Source organism: Juglans regia, chromosome 4 (genome assembly GCF_001411555.2).
Source record: "Juglans regia cultivar Chandler chromosome 4, Walnut 2.0, whole genome shotgun sequence".
NCBI lineage: Eukaryota > Viridiplantae > Streptophyta > Magnoliopsida > Fagales > Juglandaceae > Juglans > Juglans regia.
Genome location: NC_049904.1, coordinates 30,251,968 through 30,266,692, shown reverse-complemented (window position 1 = coordinate 30,266,692; position 14,725 = coordinate 30,251,968). Strand labels below are relative to the sequence as shown.

Here is a 14,725-nt window from a genome sequence, read left to right as displayed (position 1 = left end):
AATAAAAGCCTTCCAAGTTCGTTGAGCTGCAAATTCCAAATTTGATTTACGAAATTGGATTTAATTTTTAAGATTTTTATTCAGAATTTTAAGAAAAATTTTATTAGTACAAGTAAGTTTTCAATTTACATATTAATGTTGGTACTTTTATATTTTAAATTTAAATTAATATTATTTTTAATAAAATTTATTTTCTAATTAATCATATTAAATAAATACGTATATTAATGAGTAAAATTGTTTATAATTAAATTTTTTTAAAAAAAATATAGACACGTAATATTTATTAAATATTTATAAAAAACTTACTGAGAAAAAGATCCACATGACGAGACTTCCTTTTTGTTTCTAAAGATATAAAAATTGAGATAAAGATAATTATTTTTTAAAAAACAACACACACGTGCAATCAACACGCGCATGAAAACCACTCTGCTCATGGCTGTAACCGATCATTTTCCCTTATCCAAAAACCCTAGCGTCTCCTAAGGTTTCCCTCCCTTTTTTCCTCGCTTGCCAGTGGCATCCAGTTCCAAAACCTCAGCGAGACGAAATCCTTGATCATGGTCGTAGGACTCGACGCTGGATTGGTCCCATTCAATCCCGAAGGGTGGGGCCCACCCGATTCCACCGAAACCACCACATCCGTCGCCGCCGGCAGCACTAACAACCTTCCTCTTAACGTTCCCTTTGCCCCCTTCTCCCGCTACGATAAGCTCGGCCGGACCGCAGACTGGACTCGCAACTACAACAATACGGCCCGCCCCAAGAACCCTTCCGACTCCGTCTTCGACTTCTCCAACGACGAATCGTTCTCTGCCTCGGCCGACGACGACTCGTTCCGACTTGTCGACGGCAAGCCGCCTCCGAAGCCCAGGTTCGGTCCGAAATGGCGGTTCCAGCAGCAGCGCCAGCTCCCCCAGCGGCGAGACGAAGAGGTCGAGGCCCGCAAGCGCGAGGCCGAGAAGGAGCGAGCCCGTCGCGACCGGCTATACCACCTCAACCGTTCGAACCCTAACGCGCCGCGCCGCGAGGCCGCCGTTTCCAAGTCTTCCGTGGACATCCAGCCCGAGTGGAACATGCTCGATCAGATCCCCTTCTCCACCTTCTCCAAGCTCTCTTTCTCCGTTCCCGAGCCTGAGGATCTCATCCTCTGCGGCGGGCTCGAGTTCTACGACCGCTCCTACGATCGCATTACTCCGAAGAACGAGCGCCGCCTCGAGCGTTTCAAGAACCGCAATTTCTTCAAAGTCACCACCACCGACGATCCAGTCATCCGTCGCCTCGCCAACGAGGACAAAGCAACGGTCTTCGCCACCGATGCAATTCTATCCACGCTCATGTGCGCACCGAGATCGGTGTACTCGTGGGACATTGTTGTTCAGAGGGTTGGAAACAAGCTGTTCTTCGACAAAAGGGACGGCTCGCAGCTCGATTTGCTCTCGGTGCACGAGACATCGCAGGAGCCATTGCCGGAGGCAAAGGATGATATCAACTCAGCGTACTCCCTCAGTGTCGAGGCCACCTACATCAACCAAAATTTCTCGCAGCAGGTCCTGATTCGGGACGGAAACAACGTGACCTTCGACGAGCCCAACCCCTTTGCAAACGAAGGGGAAGAGGTCGCTTCTGTGGCGTATAGGTACAGGCGTTGGAAGCTCGACAATGATATGTACTTGGTGGCACGGTGTGAGGTCCAGAGCGTGGTCGAGGTTAACAAACAGAGGTCCTTTCTCACTTTGAATGCGCTCAATGAATTCGACCCGAAATACTCTGGAGTCGATTGGAGGCAGAAGCTTGAGACCCAAAGAGGTGCTGTATTGGCCACCGAGCTGAAGAACAACGCGAACAAGTTGGCTAAATGGACTTCTCAAGCCATGCTAGCTGGCGCGGATTTGATGAAATTGGGGTATGTCTCGCGGGTTCATCCTCGCGATCATTTTAACCATGTGATATTGGCAGTCGTTGGGTACAAGCCGAGGGAGTTTGCAGCGCAGATTAATTTGAACACTTTGAATATGTGGGGAATTGTGAAATCCATTGTGGACCTTTGCATGAAATTGAATGAGGGCAAGTACGTGCTTGTGAAGGACCCAACTAAGCCGCAAGTTAGAATCTATGAGGTGCCATCTGATGCATTTGAGAATGACTATGTGGAGGAGCCGCTGCCAGAGGACGAGCAGGTTCAACCACCCGTGGAGGATGCTGATGCCGGCGAGACAATGCTGCTGCTGTAAATGATGTCGAAGAGAGAGAGGTTGATGCTCAAGCTTAGAGGTAATGGTTTTCAGTCCAATTCACTTGCCACATATCTGTTTTCGGTCATTATTTGAGTAATGAGCATGATGGTTTAAAATTCCTCCTAATAAAAGCTGAAAAAATAATGGTATGAGCCCTGTAGGGTTCTTGTTTCTAACCAATGCGTAAGAACTCCAGATGAAATAGAGAAATGATATTTGCACTCGTAGACTGTCCAAGTGCCGTTCTATCTCTTTGAAAAAAGTGAATAAATATTAGATTTATTATTAAAAAAATTAATTTTTTAATAATAGATTCTACTCTTTTTTAAAAAAATTATGCAGCACTTACGTACTCTACGACTGTATACAACATTGCCTAAAATATATCAGATAAGGTCCTGACAGATGTGAAAGAAAATTATTGACTTGCAGAATGACTAGAGAGTGCCGAGTAAAACTGGGATTGTTCCATGGAAATAGTTGCGAGTCTGTGAGAATACTATTAAATGGAAGTTACTACTTCACTTACTCCTCTTCAGAATACCGGATGGTCGTAGAACAACTAATGACAATGTTTAAAATGGTAGTTAAAAGTCACTGCTACAGGTGATCTGAGATTGCCGCTTTTATTTTCTTGGAAAACTCTCATCGTCTATGTGGTCGGTTTTTGGTTGTTTGGATTATGATTTGTAAGCTGAAGTATGCCCTATGAGTCTGCATCAGATTCAAAGTTTCCTTTGGCGGATTTGATCTCTTCTGTTCGACAATTGAAAGGGTTAAGTATGCTACTTGACACTATTTTATATCTCTATTTTAAAACTTTCCTTTGATGCTATAATCAAATTGCACATATTATTAGTCAGTTAGGTGGTATTATGTCTTATTTTGCAAGATTTAGAATAACAAGCAACCATATTTTGCCAGTAATTTCCATTGCTTTCTCGCAATGTGCATGTATATCCCAGAATACAGTTATGTTTGTTGAATGCTATATCTTCGATTGGTTTTTGCAGATCAAAACCATTTATTCCGAGGAGCAAGAAGTGATTGTAACCCATGTTGCCGCGAGAGAGAGAGATTTCTGCAATAACATCATGCCATAGTAGTTTCTTGTTTTGCAAACTGTTATTGCTATTTAGCGGAAAGACAAGAAGCTTTTATAGCTTGCCTTTTTGGAGACTTGGTCGATTCAATTACTTACCATTTGAAGGATTTTCTGCGGGGTCTAGAAATGAAAGCTACACAATTTATATGTTCAGATACCATGTTTTGGTTTTCACTTCACATTTCAACTATCTGGATTAATTGTGTACTGTTCTAAATTCTCCTCACAGAGAGAGAGAGAGAGAGCCCTGGGCCCGAGACCAAAGCCCATTAGTGATGCAATATAAGAAGCCCATTAGTTCTAGTAATTGTAAGTAGAGTCATCCCAGCCCAAACGGCAAAGAACTATGCTTTGAATAAGGGAAGAAAAAATAAATCTTTAGCATTCACCCCGGAAGTTCGTTTGCCCTGATGATCAAATAGTAAGATTCTAACAACATAACTGTCCCTATAAATTTCCCTTCAAATATTAGATCTGGTGAGTCATATTTGCTACAAATTTTGCGTCTGAGAAATGTGTGCGTGTCAATTCGGTGGAATCACAATTTTCGAAAACGTGCTCACTCCCAGTGGGTGCATCTAGCACTGCCCAACTCATTAATGGAGTCTCTTCCCATGACAGCAGCACCTCAGGTCCCCCAGTCGACCTTATTGGAACTATTTGCATTTAGAATGTGGTCCCTTTCAACACTTTTTAACCGGCATTTGCTTTCTCAATTCATATAAAGAATGAGCATTGGATTCATCTCTCTTTTTCACCTTTTTCCCTGTCAGTGTAGCTTAGGTTCCTCCCAATAAGTATCAATTACAACATGGATGTTTGTCTCTCTGACTTATGCTAAAGCCAGCCAGCCAGCCTGCGTTTGACAATTAACATTGAAAGTCTCAAAGGTTTGTTTGGATGACAATTAAAACATACCAAGACTTATTAAAATATATTCTATTTTGGCTTTTTTATTTGTCTTTTGTGACAGAAACCAAATCAAGCGATTGGTTGAATATTTTTAGCATTCAAATATGTTTTAAGTGAAAGAAAGATAATGTAAAAATTTTATTTAATATTTTAGCACAAGATTAGTTTGGAATTTGGAATTATTTTATAGACTAGATCAGCAATTCTACAGAGTCTATGGTAGTTCGTGTTGTCCATTGCCTGGCTCACTTGTGGATGACAAAGGAATGTTGGTCCAATAGGGTTCTGATTTGAGAATAAAAATATATCAAAGGTAGCCACCCTTTGATTTGATATAAAATAATAATAATAATAATAATAACAGAGAAAAGAAAAGCCTTTTATTAACTGGGATGCATGCATGTATGGGTTGGGCAATCAGAAATTTGAAAGGAACACCATGTTTCTTTAGAATTGCCTGAGCAACCCAACATCTACCCCATTTGGTTGAAAAGTAACTCTTGGAGTTGGAGCATGATGATTGCTGCTTTTTGAGTGTGATCCGATTACTACTAAGAACAGAAAGCTCTATCTAATAATGCAGTAGTTCTATAGAAGTTGATTGATGCGTGGATCTCTTGTTTGCTGAAATGCCCAAATGAATGCATTTTGAGTCTGCCGTGATTGCTGTGTTTTACCCTAGTCCTCAGGTTCAATGTTTCTGTAAGCTTGTGCATTACCTAGTTCTTCTCTTCTTATATTTATTTTCTCATACCTAAAAATCTACTTTAAAAATTGAGTAATACTACATACAAGTTTAAAATAATATGTAAGTTTCGTGTAGACGAAAAAAGTCGAATCTAATATAGGAAAGTGTGTTTTTTTAGTAGATCTCATTTTTCATGAGATTTGCATGCCTTAACCTTATACAAATCTCTTTTTTTTTCTTTTTTTTTTTTCCTTGTATTTTGTTGCCACTGTGCATTAGAGCTAATGGGTAAATGAGTTGTTTTCCAATATGTTTTTGTTTTCGTTCTTATCTTCTTCTTTTGTTATATTTCTTCAGCTGTCATTTCTTTTCTGCAGATCGAAACAAAAGGGAAAAAGAGCAGAAACACAAAGCGTGGAAATCCTTGAAAATGCTTAAAGAAAAGAACAAAGTTTGAAGTATCCATCTAAATGAAGAAATATTCAAATATCTAGCAATTTTTCTCTGTAAATGACCAGACAGCAAGTACTCCAGCTTAATAGTTAATGAATAAATATACACAGAAGTTATTATTAAGAGTATTTATTTTATATATATAATATAGTATCATTTAGACTATATACTTTTTTAAGTGAATATTAAAAATAATCAATTAAAAACAACCATACAATGAATATAAAATATATACTGTTATAACGACTTCTCTCTAACGTTACTCATAATTCATACATAGTCATCATTTACCAATAAAAATAAAAATAATAAGATGGTAACTGTTGGGTGGGGACACTTTTCCTGCAAAATATCTTAAATTCTCTGCCAATAGACATAATAATTTATACATGACAAAACACATCTAATATTAACGTTGTTTTTTTAAAAAAAAAAAAAAATTTAATTAGCAATTCTGGTGGGAAACACACTCACTGTACTTTGTTCTTAGGAAGGATCCACCAGATATGTTTGAACATTGATAAGCATTCGTTTGTTTTTATAATTTATATCATTTAATTATTATAATATTTTTAAAATTTATATACAAAATAAAATAAATAATTTAATTTTTTCAAAATCTAAAATAAAAATAATATTAAAAAATTTATTATAATAATATTTTATTTAATTATTAATTTTAATCTCAATTAATCGTATGTCATCTATAAAAAAGAACGAGGCCTTATTTTCTTATTTGTTCAAATTATTAAATAAAAAAAATACAGACTTTGACTAAAAAAAAAAAAAGACATTATTATGATTATTGTTATTTATTAGTTTTATCTATTAATTTAATGCCGTAGTCAGACTCAAGGGCTCTGCAAGTCAATGGGAAATTTTGAACCTCTTTTTGACGATTTCTTCTACTCTCACGGAGATAGATAGGGTAGATAGCCCCCACCCATTTCTCTTTCTCCAAACACCACCGTTGGTACATCTCCTTTTTTGGCAAAGCTTAGCCAATGGTGTGTCCCCAGCTGGAGTTTCCCTCTAAAGCTAATCTACTCAACTACTCTCCTCCTAAGCGCGTATTTTCAGTTCCTGGTTGGGTCAATTTTTTGACCAGTCATAAACTTATATACATTAATATTAGCTATAAAAAATGCTACTTTACAGTTGGGTCTCCATAATTTTTAATTTTTAATTTATTTAATAATTAATGAATTATTTGTTAATGGAGTTTTAAATTTTAAAAAAAATATTTAAAGATATAAAAATAAATAAATGAAAAGATAATCAATTTTTTTACTCTTATCAAATTCATCTCATGCTCGGTAGGTATAGCACTACTCATTAACTATTAATTATTATATTTAAGTCAGTAAAATAAGAATATATTATATATAAATTCTCATCTTTTATAAACAAATCTCAATTCAACTTGGACTTGATTGCACAGTCAACAAAACAATAATTCATTGTTAAAATAATAATATTAGATACAATTTTTTCAAAAGTATAATTTGCAATAAAGAAATAGTTTTTTTTGTATAAATTCAAAAAATTTTCCCTTTTTATAAAAAAAAATTACACAAGATTTACATAATCTAAATTGTATAAATAATTTTTCGGATTAATTTTCCTGCACTGAACAATTCCTCTCGATAGCATTCTCATAACTAGTCTCATTTATTTTCAAGAAATATCTCATCTTATTTTACCTTATCATTACAACTTTTTTAAATTTCTACATAAAATAAAATAAATAATTTAACTTTTTAAAATCTTAAAATAAAAATAATATTAAAAAATATATTTTAACAATATTTTATATAATTTTTTAATTTTAATATCAATCAATTTCATCTCATCTTTAAAAACAAACTAACCCTAAAACTGGATTGGAGGATGGAAGACTTTTTGTACATCCCAAGTATGAGTTAGCCTTGTTTGTTTTCCAAAAACATCTCACCTCATCATTATAATTTTTTTAAATCTCCACATAAAATAAAATAAATAATTTAATTTTTTTAAATTCTAAAACAATAATAATATTAAAAAATATATTTTAACAATATTTTATTTAACTTTTTAACTTTAATCTCAATTCATCTCATCTCATCTCTAAAAACAAACGAGCTCATGTCTCGATATTGTTTAGAATGTAACTGAACAGAGTAGTGTTGTTGGAACGTGTTGTGCAACTCCTAAACAACGTGTGGAGTAAAGCCGCAATAAGAGACTCCCCAACTCCAAAGAATCCCCCCAAAACATTTCTTACCAAACAGAAGTAGTAGTTTCTCTCATCCTAATCTCTCATCAAAGTCTCTCTCTTTTCTCCATCTTCTTCTTCCTCGTCTTCGTGACTCTGATTTTATCTGTGTGCGTGTTTGTGGAGCATCTCATAGAGTCATCAATGGAGTCAATCTCTCCAAGATACCATGAATCCCATAAAGCAAACCCATCTCTGTTGCCATCTCTGTTGCCATCCCCAAACAACCACAGCTCCAACTGTAGCAGTAGCAGCACCACCACCCACAGCAATGGACTTCAACCCACACCGCCCCCAACCCCACCATCACTACCGCACCAAAACCAACACCAAGCTTTCAGGCCCATCACCAGATCCGAATCTGCAAACCCATACCCGACCACCTTCGTTCAAGCTGATACTTCCTCCTTCAAACAAGTCGTCCAGATGCTCACCGGATCCTCCGAAACCACCAAGCACGCCTCCTCCTCTACCAAACCCACCACCAACGGTCCCGCATCCGACCCGGCTTCCAAGACCCACATCCCGCCGATCAAATCCGTTATGCCCAAGAAGCAACAATCCGGGTTCAAGCTCTACGAGCGCCGAAGCTCCCTTAAAAACTTCAAGATCAATCCCTTGATTCCCGTGTTTGCTTCAAACAACTCCGGATTCTCGCCTCACAAGTCCGAGATCCTCTCCCCGAGCATTCTCGACTTCCCGGCGCTCGCTCTCAGCCCCGTCACGCCTCTCATACACGACCCCTTTGACCGATCCGCTTACATCTCTCCCCAAAGCAACGCCAATGCTAAGTTGGACACGGTGGCTGAGGAGAAAGCAATCAAAGAGAAGGGTTTTTACTTGCACCCGTCGCCGGCGACGACGCCGAGGGAATCGGAACCCCGGCTTTTGCCTCTGTTCCCAACGACGTCGCCGAGAGTTTCAGGTTCTTCTTCTTCTTGAAATAATTGGTTTTTAACGTTGCGCTAGATTTATGTATTATATTGACATTGAGGAGGAGGATCAAAAACAATATATATGTACTGGGATGTTTGCGGAGAATGAGAGCATCTTGCTTCAAATTGTAAAATGTCATGTCATTCCGAGAGAAAAAAAGGTGAAATGTAATCCCTCTCTCCCCCTCCTTCTGGGGTCTACTTTGTTACGCTTGGTTGCCGAGAAAGTTGAGTGAGAAAAAAATAATCTTGACTACTCTTTCTTCTTTGAAGTGGTTTTTGCTTATGGTTTTTTTCTTAACTTGCAGAAATTAGAGAACTCAAATGAATTTTTAAGCCAAATAGTTGTGTGAAGCTAAGTTGAGTAGGGTTTGTGATTAATCTGCCAAAAAAAATAAGGAGTAGGGGTTTGTGATGTTGGTTTGCATAGGGAGGTGATGATGAGATGAGAAGCGAGATGTTTTTTAATCCAAATGAGCCCTTATCATCTTTGGATAATTAATGAAGGACGAAATCTGAAACCCCAAAAGGAAAAAAGAAGTCACATCCTCTAAATATTTTCTGTAACGCCAATGATAGCATGAGAGAATCATAACTCATATAGCTCTACTCTCAATTCTTCTAATCAATGCTAAAATGAATACTGATATCCAATTCGGAGACATTATTTTTAGGTATTAATGAGCATTGTACGAAGTGCAGGTGGGTGAGAGAGAGAGAGAGAGAGAGAGAGGGGGGGGGGTTGTTGGTGTTCATATGAATCATATCAATTTTAAAAGTAGCTTTGGGCTAGCTGTCAAAGAAAGGAGTAGAAGAATGGGCAAGAAATCTTGGACCTTTTGTTGTCTTTGGGAATGAGGGAAACGTGGCGCAGCAGGTGGTCATTCTATGTGCTTGTGTTTGGAAAGCTCTTGTATTTTCATACCATTTTGTGCCGTGTACCAAACTACCACTGTGGTCTACGCGGCATTCAGTTTATGGATCTGAGGTAGATCTATAATGAGGGTGATGAGATAGAAACGGAACCCACCATTAGATATGTTGGATCTGTGCTAAAGATTGTTCCTTGTTGCTGAGTTTTACACTCTCAAGCTAGGTTGATCTCTTGTAACTTTAAATGGAGAAGTGTCACTTTTAATTCTCTTGGGGCGTTGGAGAGGACAAAATTGGGGTGTGGGGGTATAGGATAAAGAAATAAATCCATTGCTCTTGATGGCCAGACTGGTACCATTGCAGCCACAAGTGGATGAGATTTTTGAATGGGTCCCATTCAATTGAGCAACCCACAAGTTGAGTTGTAGAGTCAATACCCTTTGATACAAGGCTTTGAATTGCTGTAAAAAGCAATCATGAAAAGGTTGTTCTTTAATTGAATCAAACGCTGTTTTAAGCCTGCTTTTTGACTCGAAAAGAGACTGAAACTGTAGTGAATGGGGACGTTAGAAAAGGAAAGCGGAGAGGAAGTGGGTCTTGTGATGATGAAAGGAAAGAAAAGAGAAACGGCAGTGATGAGAATGGGAAAGCCATAAAACATGGCGTTGGAGTGGCCTCCTTGTGTTTGTTGTCTGTCTGTTTCTTTCCTGTGGGTCTGATTTCGTAGAATTTTGCAGTCTATGGTTGGTGGTTCATTAATTTACAACTTTGAATCGTCCATGTGCACTGCTTGTAAAACTCTCTGGCATTTCCTTCCTCTTTGCTCTCTATCATCAGTCTTCTCCATCAACATCGCATCCAGATCATCCGACCAATTGTTGACTACGCATCAACAATAATGATCATCGGTGTGCACGTGGAGGTGACCAAGTACAATTATTTGCCAAACCTCTGTCATCTCTTCGTTAAAAAAATTTAAACAGAGACAAATTTCAAAGTGTAGATTTGGTCTTTTTTAAGCCCCCCCGAGTCCGCAGGGGTCTTTCTTCTTCAAGTGCCCTTTTTTCTCTCCTGTTTGTCCGTGTGGGGGGTTTTTTGCTGCCATTCTAAATGAAGAAATACATCGCTCTTGATTAAAGGGGAAGCACGAAGTGTTGGTGGAGGATGGTTGATGGAAGAGAAAGTCATTGCACTAAGTGCCTTTGCCTATGGCTGTGGTGTAAAGAAATCACACAAAAGTACCGCTCCCACTACAAAAGAGTGAAAAAAGAGAGGAAAAAAACAACTCTTTGCGATAGAAAACTTGCAAATTTCAAGCCTCTTTTAAGGATTCGTATGTCCTACGCATGTCTTTTTATGTCGGCTTTTTTTTTTCGTTTTGAGACTACAAGTTCAGGACCACGGTTGCGTGGCATATTGAAGTCTGCCTGCAAAATACCTCTATTCAGATCAGAAACACAATGACTGACTTAACTGGATCATGGCCATTGATAACCTGACCTAAAAGGGACTCTTTATTCTTTTGGGTAGGACACCTATAATCTGAGTTTGTACATTTGATATGGACCCAAGTTATGAATTATTAAAATTATTGATTAGATTAGGGTTCTCTAGAGTTTTAAGGTTCCAGAAATAATTCTAACCAAAGTTTTTAAATTGAAAAGGATTGTAATTTTACCACTTCATCATTTGGAACTTCTAACATATTATAATGTGAAATGTCAAATTGATAACCAGAGTTGGTAACTGTTAAAGTCTATATATTTTAACCATTTAAACGGGCTCAAAAACTACTACCTCCCTTGCACTGCTGACTGCAGATCAGTGAGGTGGCTGGGCTGCAAAGTTCGAAACCAACATGGAATGCTAGTGCTAGGTCCGTCCGTCACATATTTGATGTGTGCGTGTCAGGCACCTCGCATTACAATTCTGGCCCATCAACAGCTAATTGGGCAAAGAAATTTTTAATATTCAAAATAGCAACGCGAGATATAACCCATGGAGACGACGGATCCAGCAAGCTGTACTCCAGAACAGATAGACCAAATGAGGTAGATAGAAAGTCTTGCGTTACCACTAAAGACACTAACAATGTACGTACACGGCTGGCTTGGATCGCATCGAAGGAATTCAAATCCATTTAGGCCCGGGGAGGATTAATGTTTGGCTCCAAAACGTTCATGATCATCGTATCTTGCGTTGAAGAACAGCATCTTTAATGTATATATATAGGGTGTCTGGCTAAGGTTTTGTCGTCGATTGGGCTTTTGGTATTTCAACTGAGATTCAGCATGCAATTAATATTTATCGAACGCCTTTTGGCTTTGCAAATTTAAAAACAAATAAAATGCCTTTTAACTTTAAGGCAACCAACGGCCTGATTTAAGGCCATTAATTAGGGCCAGTAGTACTACTAGATCTTTATGATCTACAGAAATTAGTAGACGACGGGAAATATAACAGTTTATACACAAAGAATATTATTGTGATGAATCTTCAATGAATATGCTGCATGCGCGCATATATGGTTGCGGAAAGAGCCAAGGGTGGAAGAAAAACTGCTGTCAAAAACCTAGATAGCTAGCTAATCCAAGCTGCTTCAATTCGTTAATATTATTCAAATCACACCATACATACGTTCTAACCTTTTTTATAAATAATTTCCTCCGTCCGTATGATACACACACATATTATATATATATAAGAAAAGCAAGGTGAAAGAGGAAAAAGGAGATTGCAGAAGCAATTCAGGAAAGAAACCCTTTTTGCACCCACCTCTCAAGTCACGTAGATACATAATTAAAATAGCACATACAGATGATCATGAACCAAAACATATATAAGAAAATTATGAAAAAGAAGGATAATTTACCAATATTAGAGTTTTTATACGTAGTAAATCTTATTGATGATCGTCAGCTTTTCTGATCTCTCTTTCGCGCATGCATGCAGTTAATTATATTCTTCGATCTTCTTCTTTTTGATCAATCAGTGATCCTGGCACAATGTGTAATGGCGTTGCAACTGCGCTTATAAGGATTAGCCCTTTTCCTCTTTTGACAGTTGTAGTAGGAGTTGCCGCGGCGGCCGCATGGAACCGAGTTGGCCTTCAGAGCTCCATAGCTGATGTACTTCTTGCGCTGCGCAAGATCTCGGCCATGATGAGAATCCATCAGCATCTCATTCTCCTCGCCAATGCAGTCACCCACTACGCCATTGCATGAGCCTGTGCCAACTTTGTTGATACCCCAGCCGTCGGGCGCATGGAATGTAGACGACTCGGCCACCACGGCCAAGGCAAGGAGGAGGAATATTAGCCAAGGCTTATATTCCATTTTCAGGTACGTATTGCGGAAAGAAATGGTGAAAGTTGTGAGCTTTGTAGCTAGGGGAGAGAGAGAGAGAGGTTGTAGGTGATTGATGTCTGGTCTCTGCCCTTCCTGTAAGAGAAGGGGAAGACGAGGATATAGATACAAAAAAATGTGGGAGGGTTGTAAGGTTAGCTGAATAAAAGAGGGAGAATTTCTTGGTATCGGAGGGTGAGATTTATGGCTATGTTATTTCTGTGATTTAACGCAATTTCGGGTGCCCGTTTCTTGTGCCTTGTTTTTCTGTTTTCTGGTTTTGGTGTTTATAAATAGTTATGGCTCTCTTTCATTTTGTTGGGATGGATGGATCATGGCTCGACATATGTGTATATATATATATATACACACACACACATAGCTTTGCTAAAGAATAGATGCCAACTATTCGTACAACTATCACTGCCTCTATTTAGAATGTAGAAAAAACTGATCTTTCTCCTTCAGGTTTCCTATTTTATGACAATTTAACGCCACATATGGAGGTTTAGCAAAGAACTGTAAATGAAACAACAGCAAGATCGTCGGCCTATTTTATATGACGACATCGACAGAGCTGGTAATGATTCCCGGATATATAGTTGGGCTAGCGATGGGGATCAGCTTGGACATTCCATTATCAGCCATATCCATGCAAAGGACCCGTCGAGTCAAGATTAATAACACCCCTGGGTTAGAAGAGGTCTGTCTTCCTTCCATCTCCGTGCCATGACCTCACCGACCAGACTTCTTGCCCCATCCCCGGCGAAAATACACCTCCCATGTGTCTAAAACCTCTCCGGTAACAACGATGGTTCGGTTTCTGTGGTGCCGTGAGCTCCAATTGTTGATTTCTCAGACAAGTCTGAAAGCTCTGATTCATAGGACGTTCCTCTGCACCTGCTTGCTTTCCAAGCGGGAGGAGGCCGGAGAGAGTTTTTATAAATATATGCATACACTGAAGATGATGTCAGTGTGGCTCTATCTTGCTCAATGCAAGAAGTCGAGAGAACCCAAGATGAAGATGAGGCAGCAGCAGTTAAAGAAGGAGAATGAGACTGTTGTGATGGAGAAGGCGATGAAATTGCGGAGAAGGGGATGATGGAGGATTGGTGGATGCAGGGACAAAGCCAGATACTTTGGTGCTCGAATAGGCCAATTTTTTTTAATGCACTACCAGTAAATATCCAAAAATTAAAAATAAAATTATTGAATAAACACAAAAAATGAAGACAAAAATAAATTCAAACTTAAAGAAAAGATATATATCTTACCAAAATTCATAAGTAAGAAAATATGTGTAGTTTTTAATTAACAAGTATGTCAAATTCAAGTCGTAGATGTACAACTAAAATTAGAATTATTAATTATTAATAAACAATAAATAATTTTAAATTGGCGTGGAAAGTTTTGGAATTAAAAGATGAATGACAAAAAGAGATATATGGTATATCTTTTTTTTTTAAATAATAATAAGTGCGTTGCAGAATCGAATCAAATTGTTTTCTTCTAGAGACTTTTCTATCAAAATTAGAAGCCAGAATGTAGTTTTTATATCTTCTAACAAATGTAGTTTTAAGAAGCCAGAACTTTTTCTATCAAAATTTCGTACTCGAAGAATATAAATATTTAGGCCTCGGTTTTACTGATGATCTCAATTCATCTAATCTCATCTCAATATTTAAATATTATTTAAGTACAAATATTTTTAAATTTTAAATTTTTAAAATTTTTCATCTAATCATTACAACTTTTTCAAACTTCCAAACAAAACATAAAAAATAATTTAATTTTTTCAAATCCTAAAACAAAAATAATATTTTTATTTATAATATTTTTATTCAACTTTTTCTCTCATTTTCCAAAACTTCATAAAACATCTTAACTCAAACTATTTTAATATTATTCATAAACTATCTCA

General features: G+C 37.7%; 3 protein-coding genes across 4 annotated transcripts; 2 read left to right on the top strand and 1 right to left on the bottom strand.

Annotated features, from left to right (window-relative positions):
- Positions 1 to 451: 451 nt before the first annotated feature.
- LOC109014420 (eukaryotic translation initiation factor 3 subunit D-like) lies at positions 452 to 3,519 on the top strand. Of its 2 annotated transcripts, none has more exons than XM_035689455.1 (2): positions 452 to 2,277; positions 2,673 to 3,236. In XM_035689455.1, exon 1 carries the CDS (start codon positions 564 to 566, stop codon positions 2,235 to 2,237), a length of 1,674 nt encoding a protein of 557 aa, XP_035545348.1. In that variant the 5' UTR covers positions 452 to 563; the 3' UTR covers positions 2,238 to 2,277; positions 2,673 to 3,236. The 2 variants fall into 2 exon arrangements, with proteins under 2 accessions (XP_035545348.1, XP_018852430.2); XM_018996885.2 differs by lacking the exon at positions 2,673 to 3,236 and adding an exon at positions 3,254 to 3,519 and having other exon boundaries at positions 453 to 2,277.
- Positions 3,520 to 7,616: 4,097 nt separating this feature from the next.
- On the top strand, positions 7,617 to 8,855 carry LOC109014429 (VQ motif-containing protein 4-like). The gene has a single exon (XM_018996896.2). It carries the CDS (start codon positions 7,797 to 7,799, stop codon positions 8,592 to 8,594), a length of 798 nt encoding a protein of 265 aa, XP_018852441.1. The 5' UTR covers positions 7,617 to 7,796; the 3' UTR covers positions 8,595 to 8,855.
- A 3,472-nt stretch (positions 8,856 to 12,327) lies between these two features.
- Positions 12,328 to 13,064, bottom strand: LOC109014437 (protein RALF-like 19). The gene has a single exon (XM_018996907.2). It carries the CDS (start codon positions 12,793 to 12,795, stop codon positions 12,445 to 12,447), a length of 351 nt encoding a protein of 116 aa, XP_018852452.1. The 5' UTR covers positions 12,796 to 13,064; the 3' UTR covers positions 12,328 to 12,444.
- Between the last annotated feature and the right edge of the window lie 1,661 nt (positions 13,065 to 14,725).

Bases quoted from the DNA above. Each gene is read 5' to 3' on its own strand.
- LOC109014420 (XM_018996885.2), top strand. From the start codon at position 564: ATGGTCGTAGGACTCGACGCTGGATTGGTCCCATTCAATCCCGAAGGG.
- LOC109014429 (XM_018996896.2), top strand. From the start codon at position 7,797: ATGGAGTCAATCTCTCCAAGATACCATGAATCCCATAAAGCAAACCCA.
- LOC109014437 (XM_018996907.2), bottom strand. From the start codon at position 12,795: ATGGAATATAAGCCTTGGCTAATATTCCTCCTCCTTGCCTTGGCCGTG.